This window comes from Lepidothrix coronata, unplaced genomic scaffold (assembly GCF_001604755.1).
Source record: "Lepidothrix coronata isolate B3197 unplaced genomic scaffold, Lepidothrix_coronata-1.0 Scaffold152, whole genome shotgun sequence".
Lineage (NCBI taxonomy): Eukaryota > Metazoa > Chordata > Aves > Passeriformes > Pipridae > Lepidothrix > Lepidothrix coronata.
In genome coordinates this window covers 1,128,536-1,144,477 of record NW_016690332.1, presented here as the reverse complement: position 1 = coordinate 1,144,477, position 15,942 = coordinate 1,128,536, and the positions used below count along the sequence as shown (strand labels likewise).

Here is a 15,942-nt window from a genome sequence, read left to right as displayed (position 1 = left end):
ATAGGAATGCAGAGTGGTTTGCTACATAAGTCTTGTAGTGTGGCTGACAGGCTGTCGCGTGGAAAGAATAGGATTGGCAGGTGTCACCTCTTCCGAACGCAGAGGATGGGAGCAGGACTGAGGGGATCTAGGGACACAAAATAAAGAATTGGGTAGAAAAGCTCCTTTCATGGGAGGGTGATGAACAGCACTAACAGTGCCCATCTGTGGAAGGGCATCTCTGCCCCCAGGACAGGGAGTGAATGGGAGAGCAGCAAATGAAGACCTTGACTAAAAAATTAAGACTAACCCACTTACATTTTTACTTGTGATCTAGAGGGCACCACTAGACATATCCACTGTGGCAGTCATTTGTGCCTGGAAGGTCTCACATGTTACTATTAGAAAGTGAGGGGAGGAAAAAAGAAGAATGTAGACAAACAATACTCTGTAAGACAGCAAATGTGACATGCTAGAAATGTTCAACCTGTGGCTGCTCTCTCATCTTTGTACTTACACGATGGTTTTCCCAATGTGCTTAAATGACTTCTCCACAAATTCACGGACACTGTGGACCTCCCCAGTAGCTATGACAAAGTCCTCAGGCTCATCCGTTTGCAACATCAGCCACATGGCCTGCAGAAAGGTAAACAAAGTCAGATTCAGTGCACATGTAAGTGGCCCCTTTGGTACACGATATTGTATTACTGCATTTTTGACTTGGAAATAACTAGACGTACACACACATATCTCAAGCTGGGGAAATTAGCACTTTCCTTACACAGTGGCTATTAACCAGTTCAGTGCAACTCTAAAAAGAGTCCAATTATTTCTTATTATAGAAAACAACGCTGTATTTGATTTTCAATTTGTTTCACAGCAGGGGTTTCTGCAGGGGAGACTTTAATATGTTTACTTTTGAACACTGAGACTTGGTTTAGTGCTCAACAGTGTGGATTCACTTGTTTAAAGCACTGCATGAATTGACATTGATATGGGGAAAAGAACAAAATTTTGTAATGTTTCAGTCTAGAGCACTGTTGTCTGTCTGTTATAGAACGATGTTAAATACACTGAAGCATGAAAATATGGATCCTTTTCGCTCTTTCTTCTGTCACATTTGTTTTGCCCAAGTGAAGATTTTAACTAAGAGTAAAAGAGTTTAAAAGGTAACTAAGAATGTTTAACAGCGTATTTGACCAAATTAATCTGTTTTTCCTGCTGAATATGTGCTGAATGTTACATACTAAAGCACTGTAGAAGAAACTTTTTCTTTTGACACAGGAAAACAGAAAACACTGGTGGAAAAGTGAGACAACAATAAACATCACTTTCGGAGAACTGTTTGTGCAGCAAAAGGTTCGCAATATGGTTTGAAGCAATACTTCATGGGATTGTCAACATCTTTGCATTTCAGGGGAGCAGGTTTAATTCCTGCAGCAGTCTTTCACAGAGTCCCCTCCCACAAAAAAGTAATGATGGATGAGTGCCATCTCAGAGACCTGGCCAGCTAAGTCAGCATGAAAAACAGAAAACAGATGGAAAAAGAAGCATGCAAAGACACGTGTGACTTGTCTAAGGTATGGTGGCAGGTACATTTCAGTTTTCTAATGCGAAAGGCACTGCCGCAGTGACTGGACTGTCTGACTGCATAGGAACTGTAGGTGGACAGAATAATTATTACTTTCGATCAATCAGAATGATGCAAACGATTCATTTCCTTTGGCAAGGAAAAGGGAATACCTGTATGGCATGATCTTCATTTAATAAATAACCAAAAAAGGAAAACAAAATAATTCAACTCTCTCTCCATATGGTAGAAAGGACTGTCATCCTCTCACAGTGTAATCCACGATGCTATTTGCATTGACCTCTTCACATCAGCTTTAAAGAAAACAACTTTAGTAGGTCCCTTGATGGTAGTGGATACTCTGCAAATCAGATTAATAAAAGCTTTGGGACAGCTCAGTTTCTCTTGGTAAATACCACCTGAAATATTCAATTTTTCCCTCCTATTCTTAATAAATCAATGTCCTGCATAGCAAGGCAATACATTCCACTTAAATGGTTCTATTTCCAAGCCATTTTTCTTCCCAGTTAATATTTTATGCATCTTCCAAAGTTTTGACAAGACTTTATTAACATGTTCCTTTTGAACCCTTTTGCTTCTTGAATGCGCATGGAAGGCTGGGTTTTGGGGAACTGCTGTGTAAGTCCTTGACATTAATTGTGCTTTAGGGAGATGACCTGCTGGGCAGGACAATGGCAGCAACTTTATTTTTCCTTTCCAGGATTGAACATCCTAACCAATGACGCAGAAATACCCAACTGGCTAATGAAACTCCTCTTGTGGGGAGGAGATGTCTTAACTTGTATCTCTCATATTAGCTTTCTTGGAGCACTGGGGTTTCCCTGATGATTTGAGAGGTCACTGTAAATCACCAACTCCTGTTTCTTCATGACTGGACAAGCTTGCAGGATTTACAGCTGTAGCAGCTGCACAGAAAGGTAACAGGAATATCTAAAATGGGTGGTTGACAGCTCTGTTTCTCCTAGCCTGGTCCCTAATTTCACAGACCTTCGGCTTTCGTTAAGCAGTCCAGCTGAAAACAACATGCTTCCTCATATGAGAGGGCATTATTTGAGCAAAAAAGGATTTCCAAGATTAGACAGTCAGACAGAGGGAGAACTAACAGTGGTTCTTCTCCTGACTTTAGTGGATGTTTCCCATATATAATGAACTCAAGTTCTCACCCTGGCACTGTAGTGTCAGTTACATTTGAGAGATATGTGACAACATAACCGCATTGATTGGTAAAAATCACCCCTTAGCCCCAAATGCCACATAGGTTGACCGAATATGCAACAGTAGCATAAGCACCTGCTGTTTACTATGACCTTTGGTAAAGTGGTATTAAAATGTCTAAACAGAAGCAGGATCAGACTTTCAACAATTTTTTGCCACTCCCCACGTTTAAACACCTCAGTATTGTAATTCATTAGACACAATTTTAGTGCGGGTGCTTATGCCAAAACATTGAACAATCCAGTGAGTATTTAAAATATTTACACATTCCTTTTGCATATTAATAAAAATAGCATTGAAAGTTTCTCTTTACTATAAAATATGCCCTACATCAAAGGAGACAGCTCCAAAATACTGACAAAACCCAGCCTTTGACAGTGGGTCCAACCAGGTTTTATGCATTTGGGTGTATCAGCTCTTGTCTACTATTTCAAAAAAGAAGCAATCACCGTCTTAGAAATACAACTTAAGCTGCAGCAAATTTTTACAGAATCAACTTAGCAATGATCAAACAATGCAGATAGAGTTGCTAAAAGCAACTTTTGCCTCAAAACCTATCAGGAAAGAATGTTTAACTTAATGATTGCTTGAGAATCTATCACTGCTAATTCTTTTATTTTTTCTGGCATTCACAATTGTTGGCACTTACAGTTACCTCGATCCAACCAGGTATGAAAAAACTTAACATGCTAAAATTTACAAAGTAAGCGATAGTTCTGTTTGGCTTCGAGGAGGGTGACGAAATGCTGTTGCTTTGAATGTGTCTGCATGAACAGTCTGTAAAAAAATGCCAAGGCAAGCCAGAAGAGAGAAAAAACTTTGAATAAGTTCCACAGTCAAATCTATATTTCCACAGGTGCAGCCCATGACAACCAATGAGACATATGTGTACAAGCAGTAGCGATACGCTTTCCCTACAGCAAGTGCCAGGAATGTGCTTCCCCCCACATCAGACTAATAAAGGCTCTTGACCTATCAATTTCTAGGCATTTCCTTTAAGAATTCATATTGTACCAGACTCCAGGCTGAGAATGAGAGGAAAGAGGGAGATACAGCTCTAGGTTTATTTATCATTACTGAATGGCTTACTGGTTTTAACAGAGGGGAAAAGCTTTGTTTAAATTTCCACTGAAAGTAATTAATGGTTATTGACTGGCAAATGAAGAACAGGTGACACTCTGAATTAGAAGATAAATGATCTCATGTTCTAGCGTGATAATGGGTTAGTAATTGCTACAAAGCCTCAGCCTAGTGCGTCCCATCATAATGCTAGATCATGTCCAGAACACAAAGGCCTCTGTGTGAGAGGTATTCAGCCGTTCACCTCCTGATACAGCTGCAGAGTGATTTGCTCCATTTATTTTCTGATGGACTGCACAACTGAGGCAAAAGTTCACCCATTCTCACCTTCCTGTTCACATGCTGAACCACATGACCCATGACATGGCTGAACTGGGATAAAAACATTGCCCAGCTTCGGCTCTTGGCTATCTTTTAACCATCGCAAGGTCATATATTTTAGGAATTTTTCTGTTGCAGAAATGGAGAATCATGGATTTTTCTGTATTTCTTTGTAAAGGCTTTTTTTGATGGGTTGATAAATAAAGAAATTACTTGTGTTCAGTTCTGCCACCTTCTCCCTAATGTTATGCTTAATCCAGATAACAAAACATGGACAGATGTTGAAAAAGAGGAGAAAACTACCATGGAAACAATTCAGGCTTCTACTCTCTTAGAATAAGACTGTTCCTTTAATGGAGAATGTAACAAAACATTTTTCATATTTGAACTCTTTTTGGCTCTGGTCTAGTGAATCACAAAGTCTAAAGGCAATACTATGTCATTTACATTTAAAGACAGAAACCTAACTGGAAAGAGATACATAGCAAGTCTAGCAAGCAGACACACTTTTATGATTATGTGGACTAGGATATCTGTTCTGCATGCCTGAACTACAGCCTCTGCCAAAGTCTTTCCTCTTTCATCTTTTCCCTCTTTCCTTTTCTCAATATAAACGCCTGCCAGTAGTAAGCATCGTTTTCAAGCAACATATCCAAAATATGAGCCAGTCTTCTCCCTGCCCAAATTTCTTTGCTTACACAGTGTTTGCACCTGGGCTAGTGAGTGGGAAAACCCAAGTTTGACTAACTCTACTCCCATATAGGTACACTGTGTGCATGCCACTGCTGTTATGTTGTGATGTGTCTGCTTGCCTTGAGTGTCTGGAGTATGTTGTAGATGTGTTTCAACATTAACTCCCACTAGTTCAGCATCCTAGTGTGAAAACATTTATTAACCAGGCTGTCATCCATGGATAACAAAGACTGGTAGTTGAGGTTATGTTTAACTCTATATATTTGAGACTTTTGTCTCGCTGTCTGCTTTAGCACTGTATATTGTTAAAATGGGCACATAGGTATCTTTGTATTCAAGAGGAAAAAAAATACAAATCCAACTTTCTCAGAAATAAAAGATAATTTGTTTTTCAAGAGAATAAATAAAACTTTTCATATGTCTCATCTAATTCAAGACCCAAAACAGACATGACTGAACACAATGGGATGAACTGAAAACCTTCCTGTTAGTATTAGTTACTATTGCCCTGCAGTGCTACACAGCATTTTTTTCCAAGCCCTAAACTGTAAAAAAAGTCTTTCTTACATATCTCTAGGTGTTATGCAGAGACATTCTGACTTCTTTGTATTTGCCACACACAGAGAAAAAAAATCAAACCAAATCAGTAATGTTTACTTTAGGAGATGGAACAGATAGTTGTAGCCTGATGCATGGTGCATCGTCTGTTAGTTTCAGAGACAAAGAAGCAGACACTGGTGAATGCCTAGCTCTACTTACTTGCAGAAGGCATGGGTTACCCCAAGTCTGTCAACAATCAGGGAGCAATTTCTAAGTCAGAAAACACCACCACCTGGAGAGACCCAAGAGTACATTATCACCATTTAAAGAAATTCTGTCTTTACAGTATTCCATAATCCATTGTCTAGAAGTGGGCAGAAGCATTCAGTGGGTTGGATATGGTACTCTCTAGTGATCCCGAATGTCGCTATCCTGCTGGGTTCACTACTGAGAAGGAGAATTGAGCATTTAGGGCCAAACCATGATGAGCCTTTACAGGGATGTGGCAGCAAAGGAGAACCTTCTCCCCATATGGCGAGCACAAAGGCCTGGCATGACTGCTGTTCCTGTGTGCATCATGAGGGACTGTTCCATTTGCGCTACAAAAGACAGGGCTATTGTACCACCTCCCTCTCTGCATTGTCCCTACTCAATTGCACTGGCATCGAAAGAAGCTGCTCGGCATCTTCCGTGCTGTGCGACGTGGGGAGATGTCATGCCCACGCACTTCCTGCCTGCCTGGGATGTGAAGCGGTTCCAGATGCCACCACCCGGCTGCTCCTGACACAACCCAGCTGACTGGCTGTGGTTTCTCAAGCTGCTACAGAGCTGACCACAGCTGATGATTGTGCCTTAGAAAAGTGAGACGGGACGCTGACTCAGAGCTCTGAACCCAAACTGACTTCCAGTTTATCTATTTACTTACTTTTGGAGAGGCACAGAAGGAAGAAAAGGTGCTGCGCTGGCTGAGTCACCCACATCTGATTGACTTCTGCGACTGTTAAAAGCGTAGGTGTGTACTGGGTGTACCCGGTAGGCATGAGAGGGTGTTATATAAGGAGATTATCTAAAGAAACAGTGATACCTACATATAATACACATATAATACCCAACAGAGGGAAAAAAGATCTCTTTACACATGCTCTGCACACAACAGAGGCATAGCACACATGGCTGAAAAACACTAATGAAGCTAAAGTGCAGCAAAAAAGTCCTGTGATCAGAGTTAAGTGTAAGTTGTCTTTGCCTGAGAGCCAACATACAAAAGTGTTGGGCATGATCCCATGCTCCCTGCCACAATGGGAGTTCAGTCTAGAGTAATGACTATTGCTTTAGTACTTGTTTCTGACAATGTTATAGGTCAAGGCAAGCACAGCAGGGAGGCTTTTGCCAAAGAAAACCACAGGGATGTGCTGCCAGGCGTGCCGATACTCCCAAAAAGCCAGTGACAGCAGGAATATGGTGGGAGTGTGCATAATCAATGTACTGCTGTGCTTTTTTTCCCCTAAATTACAACCCTTCTTGCACAGCTACTTAAAAAGTTAGGGTGCACACGCATTAAGAACCTTACTATGCTGTTACAGTTCGTGTTTGAAAGGCAAACTGAAGTTCAGGTCATTGTCTATCACTGCAACGAGTGACACTTTTCAAATGTTCAACCCCCTCTCAAAACCTAAGCAAAAGAGGAACTGCCCAAGAGGTGCAGGACACATGCCTCTTCCTTTCCTCTGAAGAGTCATCATCCTGTTCTCTCAGATTACCAAAAATCACAGTGTTGGTGCAAGTTCTGTTGCTCAAGGAACCTCCATTCATGGAAAAACCCTTCTGAACACCATTTAAGTATCTATCAGATCTCATCAGTTTAAATACATTTTGATATGCTTCTACCTTAACTGAATAATGCTGAACATAAGGACTACAAAGTCTGTGTACAAAGTTTTTCCTTTAGCATTGCCCTTTCTACTCAGGCAGAGGAGACATTGAGTACTTGTGACATGGCAGCTGCTTCCATTCAGAAGAGAGACATTTGCAAACCATAGACATCACTGACAGAAAACATATAAAACGAGAACAGATTTGAGATGAAAACATTTTCCTCTGAGAGAAAAAATACATTATTTGCTAAGAAACAATGGAAAATTTATTTTAAGAATCCCAAGAAAGTAAATAAACAACAAATCTCCTGGAGTATAGGTACAGAGATAGTATTTTGTGACTCATTTTATAAACTTTCTCACAGATTTTCAAAGTTACAGTTGATAAATTGTCACAGAAGCAATTTGAAATATTCTTGCTGATTTAGTCAAATCCTATGGTTTGGCTCTAGATGTGAACTTGTTCAGATCTGAACTGTGTTCAGAGCCATGATTTTTTCTTTCAAGTTAAAAGAGTATAGCTGATACATTTGAAGGTAATAATCCAACAATTATAAAGTTACTAAGATAATAAAATACCTGATAATCTTTGTGAAGCATCTCAAAGGAAAACAATATCAATGTCTTCTGAAACAAAAGCCCTCACATCTGTAGGAAATACTAGGAAATACTGTCTAACTCTTCTCTTGTAAGCAGATAGGCCAATTGTTTTACAGATCTCAGGGAGGACTCGTGAAACTTTAGTAGGCAGTTTTATTAATAAAAACCACAGGAATTATAATCCAGATAAACCTTAAAGGTCAGCCTTCCCTGTTAATGGAACATGATGTTTCTCACATGCATCTTGGTTGAACACAAAGTTCTCATTGTATTATCAAAAACTAGATTACTTTTTTTTTTTCTTGTGTCATTGAATGTCAAAATATTGTTCTTTCAATACGTGGAAGTATTTGTATACAGTTTTATAACTGATCTTTAGTTGCTAGCTGGAGGCAAAAAAGAAACAGTAAAGCTGCTTGTTGGGAAACCTCACCAACAATGAAAATTAATATAGTCTTTTTTTCCTGCCAAAAAATTTGAACAGATTTTTAGGTTCACAATGGTTTGTTTATTCTTCAAATGGTTAGATTGGAAGTGACATGTGTGACCCAAAGCAACTTAAACGAAAAGATACAGAAAGGATGCATATATGCTCTGTTTCTTTAGTTTTAATTTTGGAGGATATTGTCACAATTGCTAAGAAAGAGCTGCCTTATATTTTGTTTACGAGAAAGGGAAAGAAATTCAAAGCTAAACAGAGAAAAAAAAAGAAAAATTCAAATTGCAGAAAGTATGTGTGAGTTTTAACCACTCAGATTCGTATTACGTATTGTGTAGTCAAGAATATAGAACAAATACATGTTTCTCAGGCTCCACCTAGCAGACAATTCCAAAAGATATTTGACCCACTTCTGCCTCCCTTTTTACCCTTACAGAATTAATTTTCCCTGCTATTTTTATATGAATGAAAGACAAAATACCTCTTCACAAAGCAGCAGACTCCCATTTAACAGGATTACTCATTGCTAAAGTAAAGGGTTGTACCCAGGTTGTGGTGAGGGCAGAGAAGTCTTAGGGACCCGTGCCAGGAAAGGCTGGTTGGGGCTATGATCTAACCACAAGAAAACAGACTAGGCTTTCAAGTCAAGTACTGGCATGTTCACTGGAGCAAAACTATCAGCCACAAAATAATGATCACAATGTAGATATTGATCACAAATTGTTTACAGTGCAACATTTGACTATAAAAAGGTCCTAGTTCCTGCTTCTGACACCTGTTTACCTCCTATTTCTTTCCTGGATTGCTCAGACACTTATAGCTAAGCACAAGTTGGTGTGCTCCTTTGAATGGAGGTCAGAGGAACAGCATGATCTATGGATCAAAGTACTACTGATCTCCAGCCTACCTCTTCAGCTTGCTAGCTTCTCCACTCAAGGTTTATGGGTCTGCCCTAGGGATCTGCCCAGTGCCTATCCAGTAATGGGCCCTGACTCAGGTTAAACCACTAGTCGTACTGTAAAAAAGTGGTAAGAGTAGCAGAGAACTGCCAGAGCACAGGCAGATAGGCTCAGAGATAATAAATCAGCACTTCATAATGTTTATACATGTTTGAGGGTATAACTGGGAAGGAAGAAGAGCAATCCTTTAAAATAGGAACAGTAACAAAGCAAGAGCACTGAGAAAAAATTTATGAACAATGTTATTTTAAAAAAATGCAGGGAGATAGACTGAGTTAATAACATAAAATTAACCTAAAATCTATTTTATAATTTATATTTTCCCTTCAAATTTCTAGAGTTGTTGCTTCATTATACATATTCTCCTCAGACTGCTACCAGTTTCCAAATGATATTGCACTCCCGAATATTAATCTAAAACAACTGACCTGAAATATTAATTTACTTCTCTTGAGGAAAACATTTACTATTTATGGGGTTCTTAAAAATGAAAAGTTATCCTTTTCTGAATAATTTGTGTAAATAAAGAGGTTGCTACCTTAAACACATAATTGAACCTCACTTTCTTATTATATTCCAGTTTTACTGGAGTTGGAAGTAAAAAAGATTATGCCATTGTTACTTATGATGCAGTGATAAAATTGTACGCCAGGCACTGTTTTACTCACTATAAAAAGCAAGAAGTCACCTGAAAAAATACAAAGATGCTAAAGTGTTCTCATTCCTGATACCGTGGATTTTTTTTTTCTTTTCCTTTACCAGAACATTTCAGGTGACAACATTCCAGAATTTGATGCTACATTCTCTTGGCTGAGTATAGACTGAGACAAGAGCACAACTTTGATGCCTCAGGGATACGGTAATGAAATACAGAGGGATTTATTTTCTTTTTTATTTTTACCTCATGTCACAAGTTCAATTTTAGGCCAACAGTACCCAAAATGGCCACCATGTGATATAGCAGCTTATGCAAAGAGTCTGGCAGTTTAAACCCAAGCCCTAGGACAGAGGAATCTGCCTCACAGACTTGCTGCCTCAGTGTTCACATTACTGTTGCTCTGACCGAGTTCCTCCATGCTCAGGATTGGATACCTGCTCATGGTTTATGCCATCTAAAATTGGGGCATGGAAATTTCAGCTGGAAAAAGACAACAGTAAAACAATTCCAGAAATCAAAGGATGTTTTTTAGAAGTCTGTCTGTGCAGTGCAGATGTGAAAAGGCAACATGAAGATTTCTTTTGAAATGCTCAAAAATACATTTGGAGGACATTTCACATTGACCTTCCCCTGGCTTGTTCTGGTCATTCTGATTCCATCGTTATTAGTAATTATTATTTCTGCAACAGCACTTAGTCGCACCAAAAAAATAAGTCAGGGAAAGGGAAGGATCTGCCTTAAAACCATAGATATGACTACTCTCCATGGGCTTGTGTCAGAAAGGAATAGAAAATTTTATTCAGTTTGTTCCCAGCAGTAAATACAATCCTGGCATCCTGGATAAATCCTTCACATAACAGCATGTGTTCTTTTATGCACCCTGGGAGTGATTCTATTTAAAGCCATAGAATTGTGGGTGTGAGACTGTAAGCACATCCACTTACCCAAAACAAAATTAAAACCTGTCTTATATTAGAGTCAGGAGAGCTGTTACGAAAAATGCAAACCATATGAAGTTTTAAGTATACTTATGTTTTTTATCTGTCTCTGTGTAGCATATACAATTGACTTTCACTGCCTGAGATGAAGTGATGACAAGTATTTTACCATATTATTACAGAATACCCCAGTAGCATTATCACACTTCAACTTTTGCTTGCAATAAATCTCTTCTCCATGCATGTCAGAAGTCATTGCTCATATCACATCCAGACAAAGTAAGGGCCCTCCCTCCCCAGTGGACATGAACGAGACTCCACACACACTAGGTATTCTGCCATTAAGGCTGGAATAACCCCCGCAGGTCAGACACCGGGAACAGTGTTCCCACACGCATTACTTGGCAAGGGCCAGAGGTCTGTTCTCAGGCAAATAATAGTGGCACAGGCATGAGTCATTGCAGAATGCAATGGATTTATCACCACAGTGACACCATCATCCCTTCTATACTGGTTTCCATGTGCAAGTCTCATTCCATTTTTTCTCTTCTTCTTAGCGATTTATAACTCAACTGCTGAAACATGTTTCACATGAACACAATTCTCTGCTCTGTATACTTTTTTTCAACAGCTATACCATAAACCATATTCTAATTGCAAGGTTCCAGCTTTAGGTCCAGCCTGTTTATTGGTTTCAGTTTGGTCCAAGCAAATTATGAGCAGAAGCCATCTTCAATGTCCCAATCTCAGTGGTGTTAATGATGCTCTTTAGGGCCTTTAATAAAGCATTTAATCTTACTGTCTAAATTTTGATGTCTATGAAGCTGGAGTCATAATATTTATGCAACAAGTGTGCTGTAAGAAACTTAAAGGTAGCAGAGACATTTCATGACAAAGTACATTATTTGTTATATCACTATTACAGTGAAAGGCGGGAATTCATTCTTCCTTAATACTGACTAGCTCTGGACTAATTAAAAACAAAGGAGCAAAGAAATGTAAGGTTGAGAGCACACAGAAATCATTGTTAGACTGCACGCTCCAAAACTTAATGAAATAGACATTTCTTGAGTTAGTGCACATTTCTGCTTTGATGCAAACGATAGGAAACTACTCAGACGATCAAGATACTAACAAACAAGCTACAGTGGTTTCTTGGTGTTTTCTTCTCTCTTGCCTAAACTTCAGCAAATTTATTTTTCCATTTTTGCACAATAATTGAAGGAAACTTGGAAATTAACACTTTGAATATTTTCCCATAGAAATGAGGTTTATCCTGCAAACCATGTCTGATTCTGGCTTCATGTGAAATTAATTTAATTAGTTTCTACAGCCTATCAAAGTAAAAGAGAGGAAAGCAGTTCATGTTAGTGTAAGTAGCTCTCTGATGCTGGACTATTTTCTGCATTTGACCCGCCTGGTAGTTGTAAACCCAGGTGTGAAACAAACTGTTATATCAAATGATGAAATAATAACTAAACTTATTATTAAACCTTCTCACTTAGTATTCTTCCCCTTTTCAGCACAAAAAAAATACCAAGGCATGAGATCATGTGGAAAGGAAAGGGAATAAAACCATCTTGCTGCACATCCCAGAGAGACATCTAAAGCCTGAAACCACTGCAGTTAGACCTCCCTTGAATCCTGCCCTCCCTAGCTGCCACCTTTCCTCAGTCCCCACGCTGACCCCCTGAATCAAGCCAGATGAGACTGGCAGAGACATGTCAAGGAAGTGCTGAAAAGGTGACTTGGGTCTCTGGCAGCTAGTCTGGAGCTCATTTCTATGCGAAATCTCTGGGGGCTGCTGCTTTGCAATTTCTCAGGAATGTTTAATTCTCCTCATCCCTTTGCTGAGTCTCTCTGGAGAGGTCATGGAGGCCTGTGACATCCCTGGAGGGCACTGCCTAACTAAATTAGCATGAGATAACTTTGGACTCTCTTCCAAACAAGAAAATACAAGGGAGAGAATTTCATTAAAAGCAGAAGACTAGGTGATCCAAGTTAATCCCAGCCCAGAGCTGCTGCAGAAATGTTCTCTGTTTATATTTTGACTTTACTCTCTGTTACAGAGTTCACTGACTATAATGGAAGCTGTGTTAAGTGCACAACTTGACCTCAGTTGACCAAATCTTAGTTTCATAATAAAGACAAAAAGTGGGTTAGGCAGCTCTAAAAGGTCTGATTAGTTACTGTTTTGCCTGTTAGTGTGTGTGTGACTATGTAGGGCACCGAGTGAATGGTAGAAGATAGACACTGATGTACTTCATTCTTCATACGAACTTTTTAATCAGGAAACGTGAACTCTTTCATATGCAACACTACTATAATACATACATGTGTAGGCTTAGCAGTCATTAGCAAAGCAAATACAACCAAGTCTCAAACTTGCATTTTGTTTTTTTTTAAATGACTTGTGTATACAGAGTTTTATTTAGATTCCTTCAATGGATAATGGAAAAAAAGAAAACTTGGAGAGAGGGAATGTCAACATCTGCACACTGTTCTGCAGTAGTGTTTCCCATGCAACTCAAGAGCAAGGTAAGACACAATGTTAGACCAACACACCCAGCAATATCCCACCTCATCTTCCAGCAGAAGAGCATTCACCAGAGCAAATAGCTCCAAAACAAGGATTTGATTGTCTGTTTACAAACAGGATCAGGAGCAAATTAGAAATTTTTCACTTGGGCTGAGATTATAACATCTGACTCTAGGGAAACAGGAGATTAAATAAAAATGTACTGAAAAAAACTCATTGCCCGATCTTGATCTATTGGAAAAACTGGGTTGGTGAGACCCAGGAATTCACACTTCAAAGTATTATTAAATATATTGGTAGTAATAAAGTGAGACCACCTAACTTAGTCCAATATGAATGAAAACCACATTATTCTTAGATTAGAGATTAGAAAGTGAAATCTCACTTTGTTAGATGCTGTTTATAAGCCAGTCCAGCATAACAGCATGCTTTGGCTATACTGGGACAAATACTCTTCCTTCTGAGAAGACAAGAAGAAAAGGAAAAGGTACAAAAGTTCATGCAGTTCATATTAAGGACAACCCACCATGCTCTCTCCCTTCAGGAAGGAAATATTAGCATGGCCCCTTAACTACACTCTGAGTGCAATGATCTGCTGGGAAACATGACTTCAAGTCGTCAGATCTTGGGGCACCAACAGGCTAAACCAGGCTTCTTATTTGTGTCATAATTGTCTCAGTTTCACAGAAGGACTGCTGCTTTGCCATGGGTGCCACTGAGTTTGTACACGCACAGTTAAAAAGCAAATTTTCCCACTGAGGTTTTCCAGAAAAACTGAGTGTCTTTTTAGTAAGTGCTTTTTCTAGTCTTCCTCAGAAAGATGAAATAATACACCAAAGGAGAAAGTTATTCCAGCACGGAAGAAAGACTAGAGAAAATGCATGAGAATCAAATCTTCCTTTGACAGTGAATATTCCTATCCACTCCCCCCAGCTTGCTTCATCATCAAAATCATACCCTGAAATCAGGCATGTGGGCCCAAATCCAGCCCCCCCTGGAGTCAGTAAAATCTTTGCTATAGACTTCTGTGAGGATGGAATTTCATTCTGTGTGTAAGGGCCTGTCACGGCCAAAGGCGAAAAAAAGGGTGTTTTCCATGCAGGCTCTGCTTTTCTACTTTTGTGTCCCTTGGGAAACTGGTGCAATTAGATCCCTCTTATTATATACTGGAAGGATATATATGGGCACTGCATGTGAGTTTATGTACTTAAAAAGTTTATGTACTTAAAAACAGAGGGAAATTTTAAATATGTGTCTTTCAAACACCAGACTTTATATATAAACAGTTCAGAGCTGCTATAGTCTGGTAAGCGAATAATTAGGGCAAAAAAAGCATGTGAAATACATGATTAGCTGGCAGAGAAAGATTGCTAAATAAGACTCTAACCCCTTTTAAATGCCAAAACAAAGGATAAAAATTCATATTTGTGTCCAAAAAATAATCAAACCAACTTAAAATATTTGAATGAGAACCACAAGGAAGGAGATCTAAATTTATAGCTATAGGCTTTTGTCTTTATTCTAGAGCTTCCTGGGAAGATGCAAATAAGAAAATTAATCCAAATAAAGTAAAGGTGTGAACTCAACAAATCTACTTATACATGCATTAAACACATCCTTTGTCAGAATGAGACTCCTCCCTTTTATCTACCTAATTCAGGACACCCTGGTTTTGAACACAAGCCCACATTGGGGTTTAATACAACTGAACTGATTTACTTTAGTATTTCATCCAGACTGATTTTCCTGGAGGAGACCCATGGGCATACTACAGTGTGAGGAACAACATGTATGGTGAGTGACAGACTGATGGAGTTCTTACAATAAACACTGATCATTTTTTTTTATCTAAAGACATCTCATCTTGTGTTCTATTTCCTTAAAAATGTACTTTCTCCTTTTTTAACTGTACTTTCTCCAGTTTTAACTGGATACATTAGTCTGCATTGTCCTAAATTATCAACAACAGTATTTTGAAGTATTTACCAAATAATCTGTTTTGTCTCCTGAGAAAGCAGCAAGTCAATGGTGAAGAAAATCCTTGCATTTACAAGTACAGCATGCATAAGAGGGCACACATGCACACTATGTATCCATCCTCATATGTCATATGCATATCCTGGTATGTCAATTAGTCTGTAATGTACTTGCAGATATTTCTGGGTAAAGGTACCACATCTAAGCTTTTATATGCCTTACCAGAACAGACCTGGACAGAGAGGAATGATTTTGTCTTTATGTTGCAGGGCAAGAAAGGAAGATGCCTTTTTTTCCAACTCTCCCAGCAATTCAATGCCTGGAGGAGGAACAGGAAAGAAACCATGGTGACCTCTCTGAACTTAGGGAAGCAGCTGCCAGCTCAGCAAGAGTAGCATTGCTGATGGACTGTAGTACCTACCGCTGGAAGAAGCTTTTAAGTCAGTTCTCTCTCTCTCCCTCTCTCTCTTTTTTTTTTTTTTTCTGACATCCTCTACCCCTAAATTATACAAAGGGAAGAACAAGAGAGGACTTTTAGA

General features: G+C 39.1%; 1 protein-coding gene across 2 annotated transcripts in view; it reads right to left on the bottom strand.

The window, feature by feature from the left end:
* Positions 1-15,942, bottom strand: part of GMDS (GDP-mannose 4,6-dehydratase) — a 418,974-nt gene that overhangs the window by 83,856 nt on the left and 319,176 nt on the right. For both annotated transcript variants that reach the window (XR_001877006.1, XM_017828779.1), the window contains exon 8: positions 497-615. Coding sequence is in view for 1 of the 2 variants with exons in the window: in XM_017828779.1 (XP_017684268.1) it covers positions 497-615 (119 nt within the window). In the remaining variant the exon portion in view is untranslated. The remainder of the gene's footprint in view (positions 1-496; positions 616-15,942) is intronic.